This window comes from Chiloscyllium punctatum, chromosome 34 (genome assembly GCF_047496795.1).
Source record: "Chiloscyllium punctatum isolate Juve2018m chromosome 34, sChiPun1.3, whole genome shotgun sequence".
Classification (NCBI taxonomy): domain Eukaryota; kingdom Metazoa; phylum Chordata; class Chondrichthyes; order Orectolobiformes; family Hemiscylliidae; genus Chiloscyllium; species Chiloscyllium punctatum.
In genome coordinates, this window is record NC_092772.1 from 56,217,305 (window position 1) to 56,231,937 (window position 14,633).

Consider the following 14,633-nt stretch of genomic DNA (forward strand, 5'->3'; position numbering starts at 1 on the left):
AGACAGGGAGAGGGAGATAGGGGGATATAAACAGATAGAGACGGTGAGAGGGAGAGGGGGGATATAAACAGATCGAGACGGGGAGTGGGAGACAGGGGGATATAAACAGATAGAGATGTGGAGAGGGAGACGGGGGATATAAACAGATAGAGATGGGGAGAGGGGGACAGGGGGATATAAACAGATAGAGACGGGGAGAGGGTGACAGGGGAATATAAACAGATAGAGACGGGGAGAGGGGGACAGGGGGATATAAACAGATAGAGACAGGGAGAGGGGGACAGGGGAATATAAACAGATAGAGACGGGGAGAGGGGGACAGGGGGATATAAACAGATAGAGACGGGGAGAGGGAGACAGGGGGATATAAACAGATAGAGACGGGGAGAGGGGGACAGGGGGATATAAACAGATAGAGACGGGGAGAGGGAGACAGGGGGATATAAACAGATAGAGACGGGGAGAGGGAGACAGGGGATATAAACAGATAGAGACAGGGAGAGGGAGACAGGGGGATATAAACAGATAGAGACGGGGAGAGGGAGACAGGGGGATATAAACAGATAGAGACAGGGAGAGGGAGACAGGGGGATATAAACAGATAGAGACGGGGAGAGGGGGACAGGGGGATATAAACAGATAGAGACAGGGAGAGGGAGACAGGGGGATATAAACAGATAGAGACGGGGGAGGGAGACAGGGGGATATAGACAGATAGAGACGGGGAGAGGGAGACAGGGGGATATAAACAGATAGAGACGGGGAGAGGGGGACAGGGGGTTATAAACAGATAGAGACGGGGAGAGGGAGACAGGGGGATATAAACAGATAGAGACGGGGAGAGGGAGACAGGGGGATATAAACAGATAGAGACGGGGAGTGGGAGACGGGGGATATAAACAGATAGAGACAGGGAGAGGGGGACAGCGGGATATAAACAGATAGAGACGGGGAGAGGGAGACAGAGGGATATAAACAGATAGAGACGGGGAGAGGGAGACAGGGGATATAAACAGATAGAGACAGGGAGAGAGAGACAGGGGGATATAAACAGATAGAGACGGGGAGAGGGAGACAGGTGGATATAAACAGATAGAGACAGGGAGAGGGAGACAGGGGGATATAAACAGATAGAGACGGGGAGAGGGAGACGGGGGGATATAAACAGATAGAGACGGGGAGAGGGAGACAGGGGGATATAAACAGATAGAGACGGGGAGAGGGAGACAGGGGGATATAAACAGATAGAGACGGGGAGAGGGAGACAGGGGGATATAAACAGATAGAGATGGGGAGAGGGAGACAGGGGGATATAAACAGATAGAGACGGGGAGAAGGAGACAGGGGGATATAAACAGATAGAGACGGGGAGAGGGAGACAGGGGGATATAAACAGATAGAGACGGGGAGAGGGAGACAGGGGGATATAAACATATAGAGATGGGGAGAGGGAGACAGGGGGATATAAACAGATAGAGACGGGGAGTGGGAGACGGGGGATATAAACAGATAGAGACAGGGAGAGGGAGACAGGGGGATATAAACAGATAGAGACGGGGAGTGGGAGACGGGGGATATAAACAGATAGAGACAGGGAGAGGGAGACAGGGGGGATATAAACAGATAGAGACGGGGAGAGGGAGACAGGGGGATATGAACAGATAGAGACGGGGAGTGGGAGACGGGGGATATAAACAGATAGAGACAGGGAGAGGGAGACAGGGGGATATAAACAGATAGAGACGGGGGAGGGAGACAGGGGGATATAGACAGATAGAGACGGGGAGAGGGAGACAGGGGGATATAAACAGATAGAGACGGGGAGAGGGAGACAGGGGGATATAAACAGATAGAGACGGGGAGAGGGAGACAGGGGGATATAGACAGATAGAGACGGGGAGAGGGAGACAGGGAGATATAAACAGATAGAGACGGGGAGAGGGGGACAGGGGGATATAAACAGATAGAGACGGGGAGTGGGATACAGGGGGATATAAACAGATAGAGACGGGGAGAGGGAGACAGCGGGATATAAACAGATAGAGACGGGGAGAGGGAGACAGGGGGATATAAACAGATAGAGACGGGGAGAGGGAGACAGGGGGATATAAACAGATAGAGACGGGGAGAGGGAGACAGGGGGATATAAACAGATAGAGACGGGGAGAGGGAGACAGAGGGATATAAACAGATAGAGACGGGGAGAGGGAGACAGGGGATATAAACAGATAGAGACAGGGAGAGAGAGACAGCGGGATATAAACAGATAGAGACGGGGAGAGGGAGACAGGGGGATATAAACAGATAGAGACAGGGAGAGGGAGACAGGGGGATATAAACAGATAGAGACGGGGAGAGGGAGACAGGGGGATATAAACAGATAGAGACGGGGAGAGGGAGACAGGGGGATATAAACAGATAGAGACGGGGAGAGGGAGACAGGGGGATATAAACAGATAGAGACGGGGAGAGGGAGACAGGGGGATATAAACAGATAGAGATGGGGAGAGGGAGACAGAGGGATATAAACAGATAGAGACAGGGAGAGGGAGACAGGGGGATATAAACAGATAGAGACGGGGGGAGGGAGACAGGGGGATATAAACAGATAGAGACGAGGAGAGGGAGACAGGGGGATATAAACAGATAGAGACGGGGAGAGGGAGACGGGGGATATAAACAGATAGAGACGGGGAGTGGGAGACGGGGGATATAAACAGATAGAGACAGGGAGAGGGAGACAGGGGGATATAAACAGATAGAGACGGGGAGTGGGAGACGGGGGATATAAACAGATAGAGACAGGGAGAGGGAGACAGGGGGGATATAAACAGATAGAGACGGGGAGAGGGAGACAGGGGGATATAAACAGATAGAGACGGGGAGTGGGAGACGGGGGATATAAACAGATAGAGACAGGGAGAGGGAGACAGGGGGATATAAACAGATAGAGACGGGGGAGGGAGACAGGGGGATATAGACAGATAGAGACGGGGAGAGGGAGACAGGGGGATATAAACAGATAGAGACGGGGAGAGGGGGACAGGGGGATATAAACAGATAGAGACGGGGAGAGGGAGACAGGGGGATATAAACAGATAGAGACGGGGAGAGGGAGACAGGGGGATATAAACAGATAGAGACGGGGAGTGGGAGACGGGGGATATAAACAGATAGAGACAGGGAGAGGGGGACAGCGGGATATAAACAGATAGAGACGGGGGAGGGAGACAGGGGGATATAGACAGATAGAGACGGGGAGAGGGAGACAGGGGGATATAGACAGATAGAGACGGGGAGAGGGAGACAGGGGGATATAAACAGATAGAGACGGGGAGAGGGAGACAGGGGGATATAGACAGATAGAGACGGGGAGAGGGAGACAGGGAGATATAAACAGATAGAGACGGGGAGAGGGGGACAGGGGGATATAAACAGATAGAGACGGGGAGTGGGATACAGGGGGATATAAACAGATAGAGACGGGGAGAGGGAGACAGCGGGATATAAACAGATAGAGACGGGGAGAGGGAGACAGCGGGATATAAACAGATAGAGACGGGGAGAGGGAGACAGGGGGATATAAACAGATAGAGACGGGGAGAGGGAGACAGGGGGATATAAACAGATAGAGACGGGGAGAGGGAGACAGAGGGATATAAACAGATAGCGACGGGGGAGGGAGGCAGGGGGATATAAACAGATAGAGACGGGGGAGGGAGGCAGGGGGATATAGACAGATAGAGACGGGGAGAGGGGGACAGGGGATATAAACAGATAGAGACGGGGAGAGGGGGACAGAGGGATATAAACAGATAGAGACGGGGAGAGGGAGACAGGGGATATAAACAGATAGAGACAGGGAGAGGGAGACAGGGGGATATAAACAGATAGAGACGGGGGGAGGGAGACAGAGGGATATAAACAGATAGAGACGGGGAGAGGGAGACAGGGGATATAAACAGATAGAGACGGGGAGAGGGGGACAGAGGGATATAAACAGATAGAGACGGGGAGAGGGAGACAGGGGATATAAACAGATAGAGACAGGGAGAGGGAGACAGGGGGATATAAACAGATAGAGACGGGGAGAGGGAGGCAGGGGGATATAAACTGATAGAGACGGGGAGAGGGAGACAGGGGGATATAAACAGATAGAGATGGGGAGAGGGGGACAGGGAGATATAAACAGATAGAGACGGGGAGAGGGAGACAGAGGGATATAAACAGATAGAGACGGGGGAGGGAGGCAGGGGGATATAAACAGATAGAGACGGGGAGAGGGAGACAGAGGGATATAAACAGATAGAGACGGGGGAGGGAGGCAGGGGGATATAAACAGATAGAGACGGGGAGAGGGAGACAGAGGGATATAAACAGATAGAGACGGGGGGAGGGAGACAGAGGGATATAAACAGATAGAGACAGGGAGAGGGAGGCAGGGGGATATAAACAGATAGAGACGGGGAGAGGGAGACAGGGAGATATAAACAGATAGAGACGGGGAGTGGGAGACAGAGGGATATAAACAGATAGAGACAGGGAGAGGGAGGCAGGGGGATATAAACAGATAGAGACGGGGAGAGGGGGACAGAGGGATATAAACAGATAGAGACGGGGAGAGGGAGACAGGGGATATAAACAGATAGAGACAGGGAGAGGGAGACAGGGGGATATAAACAGATAGAGACGGGGAGAGGGAGGCAGGGGGATATAAACTGATAGAGACGGGGGGAGGGAGACAGGGGGATATAAACAGATAGAGACGGGGAGAGGGAGACAGGGGGATATAGACAGATAGAGACGGGGAGAGGGAGACAGGGGAATATAAACAGATAGAGACAGGGAGAGGGAGACAGGGGGATATAGACAGATAGAGACGGGGAGAGGGAGACAGGGGGATATAAACAGATAGAGACGGGGAGAGGGAGACAGAGGGATATAAACAGATAGAGACGGGGGAGGGAGGCAGGGGGATATAAACAGATAGAGACGGGGAGAGGGGGACAGAGGGATATAAACAGATAGAGACGGGGAGAGGGAGACAGGGGGATATAAACAGATAGAGACGGGGAGAGGGAGACAGGGGGATATAGACAGATAGAGACGGGGAGAGGGAGACAGGGGGATATAAACAGATAGAGACGGGGAGAGGGAGACAGGGGGATATAAACAGATAGAGACGGGGAGAGGGAGACGGGGATATAAACAGATAGAGACGGGGGGAGGGAGACAGAGGGATATAAACAGATAGGGACAGGGAGAGGGAGACAGGGGAATATAAACAGATAGAGACGGGGGGAGGGAGACAGAGGGATATAAACAGATAGGGACAGGGAGAGGGAGACAGGGGGATATAAACAGATAGAGACGGGGAGAGGGAGACAGGGAGATATAAACAGATAGAGACGGGGAGAGGGAGACAGGGGGATATAAACTGATAGAGATGGGGAGAGGGAGACAGGGGGATATAAACAGATAGAGACGGGGAGTGGGAGACAGAGGGATATAAACAGATAGAGACAGGGAGAGGGGGACAGGGGGATATAAACAGATAGAGACGGGGAGAGGGAGACAGGGGGATATAAACAGATAGAGACAGGGAGAGGGGGACAGGGGGATATAAACAGATAGAGACGGGGAGAGGGAGGCAGGGGGATATAAACTGATAGAGATGGGGAGAGGGAGACAGGGGGATATAAACAGATATAGACAACGGGAGAGGGAGACAGGGGGATATAAACAGATAGAGACGGGGAGAGGGAGACAGAGGGATATAAACAGATAGAGACGGGGAGTGGGAGACGGGGGATATAAACAGATAGAGACAGGGAGAGGGAGACAGGGGATATAAACAGATAGAGACGGGGGGAGGGAGACAGAGGGATATAAACAGATAGGGACAGGGAGAGGGAGACAGGGGGATATAAACAGATAGAGACCGGGAGAGGGAGACAGGGGGATATAAACAGATAGAGACGGGGAGAGGGAGACAGGGGGATATAAACAGATAGAGACGGGGAGAGGGGGACAGAGGGATATAAACAGATAGAGACAGGGAGAGGGAGACAGAGGGATATAAACAGATAGAGACCGGGAGAGGGAGACAGGGGGATATAAACAGATAGAGACAGGGAGAGGGAGACAGGGAAATATAAACAGATAGAGACGTGGAGTGGGAGACAGGGGGATATAAACAGATAGAGACGGGGAGAGGGAGACAGGGGGATATAAACAGATAGAGACAGGGAGAGGGAGACAGAGGGATATAAACAGATAGAGACAGGGACAGGGAGACAGGGGGATATAAACAGATAGAGACAGGGACAGGGAGACAGGGGGATATAAACAGATAGAGATGGGGAGAGGGAGACAGGGGGATATAAACAGATAGAGACGGGGAGAGGGAGACAGAGGGATATAAACAGATAGAGACGGGGAGAGGGAGACGGGGGGATATAAACAGATAGAGACCGGGAGAGGGAGACAGGGGGATATAAACAGATAGAGACGGGGAGAGGGGGACAGAGGGATATAAACAGATAGAGACGGGGAGAGGGAGACAGGGGGATATAAACAGATAGAGATGGGGAGAGGGGGACAGGGGGATATAAACAGATAGAGACGGGGAGAGGGAGACAGGGGGATATAAACAGATAGAGACGGGGAGAGGGGGACAGGGGGATATAAACAGATAGAGACAGGGAGAGGGGGACAGAGGGATATAAACAGATAGAGACGGGGAGTGGGAGACGGGGGATATAAACAGATAGAGACGGGGAGAGGGAGACAGGGGGATATAAACAGATAGAGACGGGGAGAGGGAGAGGGGGGATATAAACAGATCGAGACGGGGAGTGGGAGACAGGGGGATATAAACAGATAGAGACAGGGAGAGGGAGACAGGGGGATATAAACAGATAGAGACAGGGAGAGGGAGATAGGGGGATATAAACAGATAGAGACGGTGAGAGGGAGAGGGGGGATATAAACAGATCGAGACGGGGAGTGGGAGACAGGGGGATATAAACAGATAGAGATGTGGAGAGGGAGACGGGGGATATAAACAGATAGAGATGGGGAGAGGGGGACAGGGGGATATAAACAGATAGAGACGGGGAGAGGGTGACAGGGGAATATAAACAGATAGAGACGGGGAGAGGGGGACAGGGGGATATAAACAGATAGAGACAGGGAGAGGGGGACAGGGGAATATAAACAGATAGAGACGGGGAGAGGGGGACAGGGGGATATAAACAGATAGAGACGGGGAGAGGGAGACAGGGGGATATAAACAGATAGAGACGGGGAGAGGGGGACAGGGGGATATAAACAGATAGAGACGGGGAGAGGGAGACAGGGGGATATAAACAGATAGAGACGGGGAGAGGGAGACAGGGGATATAAACAGATAGAGACAGGGAGAGGGAGACAGGGGGATATAAACAGATAGAGACGGGGAGAGGGAGACAGGGGGATATAAACAGATAGAGACAGGGAGAGGGAGACAGGGGGATATAAACAGATAGAGACGGGGAGAGGGGGACAGGGGGATATAAACAGATAGAGACAGGGAGAGGGAGACAGGGGGATATAAACAGATAGAGACGGGGGAGGGAGACAGGGGGATATAGACAGATAGAGACGGGGAGAGGGAGACAGGGGGATATAAACAGATAGAGACGGGGAGAGGGGGACAGGGGGTTATAAACAGATAGAGACGGGGAGAGGGAGACAGGGGGATATAAACAGATAGAGACGGGGAGAGGGAGACAGGGGGATATAAACAGATAGAGACGGGGAGTGGGAGACGGGGGATATAAACAGATAGAGACAGGGAGAGGGGGACAGCGGGATATAAACAGATAGAGACGGGGAGAGGGAGACAGAGGGATATAAACAGATAGAGACGGGGAGAGGGAGACAGGGGATATAAACAGATAGAGACAGGGAGAGAGAGACAGGGGGATATAAACAGATAGAGACGGGGAGAGGGAGACAGGTGGATATAAACAGATAGAGACAGGGAGAGGGAGACAGGGGGATATAAACAGATAGAGACGGGGAGAGGGAGACGGGGGGATATAAACAGATAGAGACGGGGAGAGGGAGACAGGGGGATATAAACAGATAGAGACGGGGAGAGGGAGACAGGGGGATATAAACAGATAGAGACGGGGAGAGGGAGACAGGGGGATATAAACAGATAGAGATGGGGAGAGGGAGACAGGGGGATATAAACAGATAGAGACGGGGAGAAGGAGACAGGGGGATATAAACAGATAGAGACGGGGAGAGGGAGACAGGGGGATATAAACAGATAGAGACGGGGAGAGGGAGACAGGGGGATATAAACCTATAGAGATGGGGAGAGGGAGACAGGGGGATATAAACAGATAGAGACGGGGAGTGGGAGACGGGGGATATAAACAGATAGAGACAGGGAGAGGGAGACAGGGGGATATAAACAGATAGAGACGGGGAGTGGGAGACGGGGGATATAAACAGATAGAGACAGGGAGAGGGAGACAGGGGGGATATAAACAGATAGAGACGGGGAGAGGGAGACAGGGGGATATGAACAGATAGAGACGGGGAGTGGGAGACGGGGGATATAAACAGATAGAGACAGGGAGAGGGAGACAGGGGGATATAAACAGATAGAGACGGGGGAGGGAGACAGGGGGATATAGACAGATAGAGACGGGGAGAGGGAGACAGGGGGATATAAACAGATAGAGACGGGGAGAGGGAGACAGGGGGATATAAACAGATAGAGACGGGGAGAGGGAGACAGGGGGATATAGACAGATAGAGACGGGGAGAGGGAGACAGGGAGATATAAACAGATAGAGACGGGGAGAGGGGGACAGGGGGATATAAACAGATAGAGACGGGGAGTGGGATACAGGGGGATATAAACAGATAGAGACGGGGAGAGGGAGACAGCGGGATATAAACAGATAGAGACGGGGAGAGGGAGACAGGGGGATATAAACAGATAGAGACGGGGAGAGGGAGACAGGGGGATATAAACAGATAGAGACGGGGAGAGGGAGACAGGGGGATATAAACAGATAGAGACGGGGAGAGGGAGACAGAGGGATATAAACAGATAGAGACGGGGAGAGGGAGACAGGGGATATAAACAGATAGAGACAGGGAGAGAGAGACAGCGGGATATAAACAGATAGAGACGGGGAGAGGGAGACAGGGGGATATAAACAGATAGAGACAGGGAGAGGGAGACAGGGGGATATAAACAGATAGAGACGGGGAGAGGGAGACAGGGGGATATAAACAGATAGAGACGGGGAGAGGGAGACAGGGGGATATAAACAGATAGAGACGGGGAGAGGGAGACAGGGGGATATAAACAGATAGAGACGGGGAGAGGGAGACAGGGGGATATAAACAGATAGAGATGGGGAGAGGGAGACAGAGGGATATAAACAGATAGAGACAGGGAGAGGGAGACAGGGGGATATAAACAGATAGAGACGGGGGGAGGGAGACAGGGGGATATAAACAGATAGAGACGAGGAGAGGGAGACAGGGGGATATAAACAGATAGAGACGGGGAGAGGGAGACGGGGGATATAAACAGATAGAGACGGGGAGTGGGAGACGGGGGATATAAACAGATAGAGACAGGGAGAGGGAGACAGGGGGATATAAACAGATAGAGACGGGGAGTGGGAGACGGGGGATATAAACAGATAGAGACAGGGAGAGGGAGACAGGGGGGATATAAACAGATAGAGACGGGGAGAGGGAGACAGGGGGATATAAACAGATAGAGACGGGGAGTGGGAGACGGGGGATATAAACAGATAGAGACAGGGAGAGGGAGACAGGGGGATATAAACAGATAGAGACGGGGGAGGGAGACAGGGGGATATAGACAGATAGAGACGGGGAGAGGGAGACAGGGGGATATAAACAGATAGAGACGGGGAGAGGGGGACAGGGGGATATAAACAGATAGAGACGGGGAGAGGGAGACAGGGGGATATAAACAGATAGAGACGGGGAGAGGGAGACAGGGGGATATAAACAGATAGAGACGGGGAGTGGGAGACGGGGGATATAAACAGATAGAGACAGGGAGAGGGGGACAGCGGGATATAAACAGATAGAGACGGGGGAGGGAGACAGGGGGATATAGACAGATAGAGACGGGGAGAGGGAGACAGGGGGATATAGACAGATAGAGACGGGGAGAGGGAGACAGGGGGATATAAACAGATAGAGACGGGGAGAGGGAGACAGGGGGATATAGACAGATAGAGACGGGGAGAGGGAGACAGGGAGATATAAACAGATAGAGACGGGGAGAGGGGGACAGGGGGATATAAACAGATAGAGACGGGGAGTGGGATACAGGGGGATATAAACAGATAGAGACGGGGAGAGGGAGACAGCGGGATATAAACAGATAGAGACGGGGAGAGGGAGACAGCGGGATATAAACAGATAGAGACGGGGAGAGGGAGACAGGGGGATATAAACAGATAGAGACGGGGAGAGGGAGACAGGGGGATATAAACAGATAGAGACGGGGAGAGGGAGACAGAGGGATATAAACAGATAGCGACGGGGGAGGGAGGCAGGGGGATATAAACAGATAGAGACGGGGGAGGGAGGCAGGGGGATATAGACAGATAGAGACGGGGAGAGGGGGACAGGGGATATAAACAGATAGAGACGGGGAGAGGGGGACAGAGGGATATAAACAGATAGAGACGGGGAGAGGGAGACAGGGGATATAAACAGATAGAGACAGGGAGAGGGAGACAGGGGGATATAAACAGATAGAGACGGGGGGAGGGAGACAGAGGGATATAAACAGATAGAGACGGGGAGAGGGAGACAGGGGATATAAACAGATAGAGACGGGGAGAGGGGGACAGAGGGATATAAACAGATAGAGACGGGGAGAGGGAGACAGGGGATATAAACAGATAGAGACAGGGAGAGGGAGACAGGGGGATATAAACAGATAGAGACGGGGAGAGGGAGGCAGGGGGATATAAACTGATAGAGACGGGGAGAGGGAGACAGGGGGATATAAACAGATAGAGATGGGGAGAGGGGGACAGGGAGATATAAACAGATAGAGACGGGGAGAGGGAGACAGAGGGATATAAACAGATAGAGACGGGGGAGGGAGGCAGGGGGATATAAACAGATAGAGACGGGGAGAGGGAGACAGAGGGATATAAACAGATAGAGACGGGGGAGGGAGGCAGGGGGATATAAACAGATAGAGACGGGGAGAGGGAGACAGAGGGATATAAACAGATAGAGACGGGGGGAGGGAGACAGAGGGATATAAACAGATAGAGACAGGGAGAGGGAGGCAGGGGGATATAAACAGATAGAGACGGGGAGAGGGAGACAGGGAGATATAAACAGATAGAGACGGGGAGTGGGAGACAGAGGGATATAAACAGATAGAGACAGGGAGAGGGAGGCAGGGGGATATAAACAGATAGAGACGGGGAGAGGGGGACAGAGGGATATAAACAGATAGAGACGGGGAGAGGGAGACAGGGGATATAAACAGATAGAGACAGGGAGAGGGAGACAGGGGGATATAAACAGATAGAGACGGGGAGAGGGAGGCAGGGGGATATAAACTGATAGAGACGGGGGGAGGGAGACAGGGGGATATAAACAGATAGAGACGGGGAGAGGGAGACAGGGGGATATAGACAGATAGAGACGGGGAGAGGGAGACAGGGGAATATAAACAGATAGAGACAGGGAGAGGGAGACAGGGGGATATAGACAGATAGAGACGGGGAGAGGGAGACAGGGGGATATAAACAGATAGAGACGGGGAGAGGGAGACAGAGGGATATAAACAGATAGAGACGGGGGAGGGAGGCAGGGGGATATAAACAGATAGAGACGGGGAGAGGGGGACAGAGGGATATAAACAGATAGAGACGGGGAGAGGGAGACAGGGGGATATAAACAGATAGAGACGGGGAGAGGGAGACAGGGGGATATAGACAGATAGAGACGGGGAGAGGGAGACAGGGGGATATAAACAGATAGAGACGGGGAGAGGGAGACAGGGGGATATAAACAGATAGAGACGGGGAGAGGGAGACGGGGATATAAACAGATAGAGACGGGGGGAGGGAGACAGAGGGATATAAACAGATAGGGACAGGGAGAGGGAGACAGGGGAATATAAACAGATAGAGACGGGGGGAGGGAGACAGAGGGATATAAACAGATAGGGACAGGGAGAGGGAGACAGGGGGATATAAACAGATAGAGACGGGGAGAGGGAGACAGGGAGATATAAACAGATAGAGACGGGGAGAGGGAGACAGGGGGATATAAACTGATAGAGATGGGGAGAGGGAGACAGGGGGATATAAACAGATAGAGACGGGGAGTGGGAGACAGAGGGATATAAACAGATAGAGACAGGGAGAGGGGGACAGGGGGATATAAACAGATAGAGACGGGGAGAGGGAGACAGGGGGATATAAACAGATAGAGACAGGGAGAGGGGGACAGGGGGATATAAACAGATAGAGACGGGGAGAGGGAGGCAGGGGGATATAAACTGATAGAGATGGGGAGAGGGAGACAGGGGGATATAAACAGATATAGACAACGGGAGAGGGAGACAGGGGGATATAAACAGATAGAGACGGGGAGAGGGAGACAGAGGGATATAAACAGATAGAGACGGGGAGTGGGAGACGGGGGATATAAACAGATAGAGACAGGGAGAGGGAGACAGGGGATATAAACAGATAGAGACGGGGGGAGGGAGACAGAGGGATATAAACAGATAGGGACAGGGAGAGGGAGACAGGGGGATATAAACAGATAGAGACCGGGAGAGGGAGACAGGGGGATATAAACAGATAGAGACGGGGAGAGGGAGACAGGGGGATATAAACAGATAGAGACGGGGAGAGGGGGACAGAGGGATATAAACAGATAGAGACAGGGAGAGGGAGACAGAGGGATATAAACAGATAGAGACCGGGAGAGGGAGACAGGGGGATATAAACAGATAGAGACAGGGAGAGGGAGACAGGGAAATATAAACAGATAGAGACGTGGAGTGGGAGACAGGGGGATATAAACAGATAGAGACGGGGAGAGGGAGACAGGGGGATATAAACAGATAGAGACAGGGAGAGGGAGACAGAGGGATATAAACAGATAGAGACAGGGACAGGGAGACAGGGGGATATAAACAGATAGAGACAGGGACAGGGAGACAGGGGGATATAAACAGATAGAGATGGGGAGAGGGAGACAGGGGGATATAAACAGATAGAGACGGGGAGAGGGAGACAGAGGGATATAAACAGATAGAGACGGGGAGAGGGAGACGGGGGGATATAAACAGATAGAGACCGGGAGAGGGAGACAGGGGGATATAAACAGATAGAGACGGGGAGAGGGGGACAGAGGGATATAAACAGATAGAGACGGGGAGAGGGAGACAGGGGGATATAAACAGATAGAGATGGGGAGAGGGGGACAGGGGGATATAAACAGATAGAGACGGGGAGAGGGAGACAGGGGGATATAAACAGATAGAGACGGGGAGAGGGGGACAGGGGGATATAAACAGATAGAGACGGGGAGAGGGGGACAGGGGGATATAAACAGATAGAGACGGGGAGAGGGGGACAGAGGGATATAAACAGATAGAGACGGGGAGAGGGAGACAGGGGGATATAAACAGATAGAGACAGGGAGAGGGGGACAGGGGGATATAAACAGATAGAGACAGGGAGAGGGGGACAGGGGGATATAGACAGATAGAGACGGGGAGAGGGAGACAGGGGGATATAAACAGATAGAGACGGGGAGAGGGGGACAGGGGGATATAAACAGATAGAGACGGGGAGAGGGTGACAGGGGGATATAAACAGATAGAGACGGGGAGAGGGAGACAGGGGGATATAAACAGATAGAGACGGGGAGAGGGGGACAGGGAAATATAAACAGATAGAGACGGGGAGAGGGTGACAGGGGGATATAAACAGATAGAGACGGGGAGAGGGGGACAGAGGGATATAAACAGATAGAGACGGGGAGAGGGAGACAGGGAAATATAAACCGATCGAGACGAGGAATACGGATCAGGAAAGGGTCACGGGCCGGGGATGCAGAGGTCACTTACCTGGATTAGTGTTACACAGATCATGATTACAGCAACTGATAACTTTCCTGATCGTTCCCAGGTTGAGGCTAATGTTTACACAATCCTTCGAGGGAACACAGGAGTGTTTTAACAACACACCATCTATAGAGAGAGAGAGAGAGAGAGAGAGAGAGAGGGGGAGAGGGAGAGGGGGAGGGGGAGAGAGAGGGAGTGGTGGAGAGAGAAGGAGAGGGAGGGAGAGGGAGTGGGGGAGAGAGAGAGAGGGAGGGAGAGGGAAAGGGGGAGGGGGAGGGGGGTAGAGAGGGAGTGGGAATTGGGGAGAGAGAGAGAGAGGGGGAGAGAGGGAGAGAGAGAGAGGGAGAGGGGGAGAGGGGGAAGGGGAGGGGGAGAGGGGGTGAGGGGAAGGGGGATAGGGAGGGGGAGAGGGAGAGGGGGAGGGGAGGGGGAGAGGGAGAGGGAGGGGGAGGGGGTGAGAGTG

General features: G+C 52.5%; 1 protein-coding gene across 2 annotated transcripts in view; it reads right to left on the minus strand.

The window, feature by feature from the left end:
* The window catches only part of LOC140459019 (prostate stem cell antigen-like), a 55,467-nt gene that overhangs the window by 17,181 nt on the left and 23,653 nt on the right, over positions 1-14,633 (minus strand). For both annotated transcript variants that reach the window (XM_072553733.1, XM_072553732.1), the window contains exon 3: positions 14,174-14,296. In XM_072553733.1, coding sequence (XP_072409834.1) covers positions 14,174-14,296 — 123 coding nt within the window. The remainder of the gene's footprint in view (positions 1-14,173; positions 14,297-14,633) is intronic.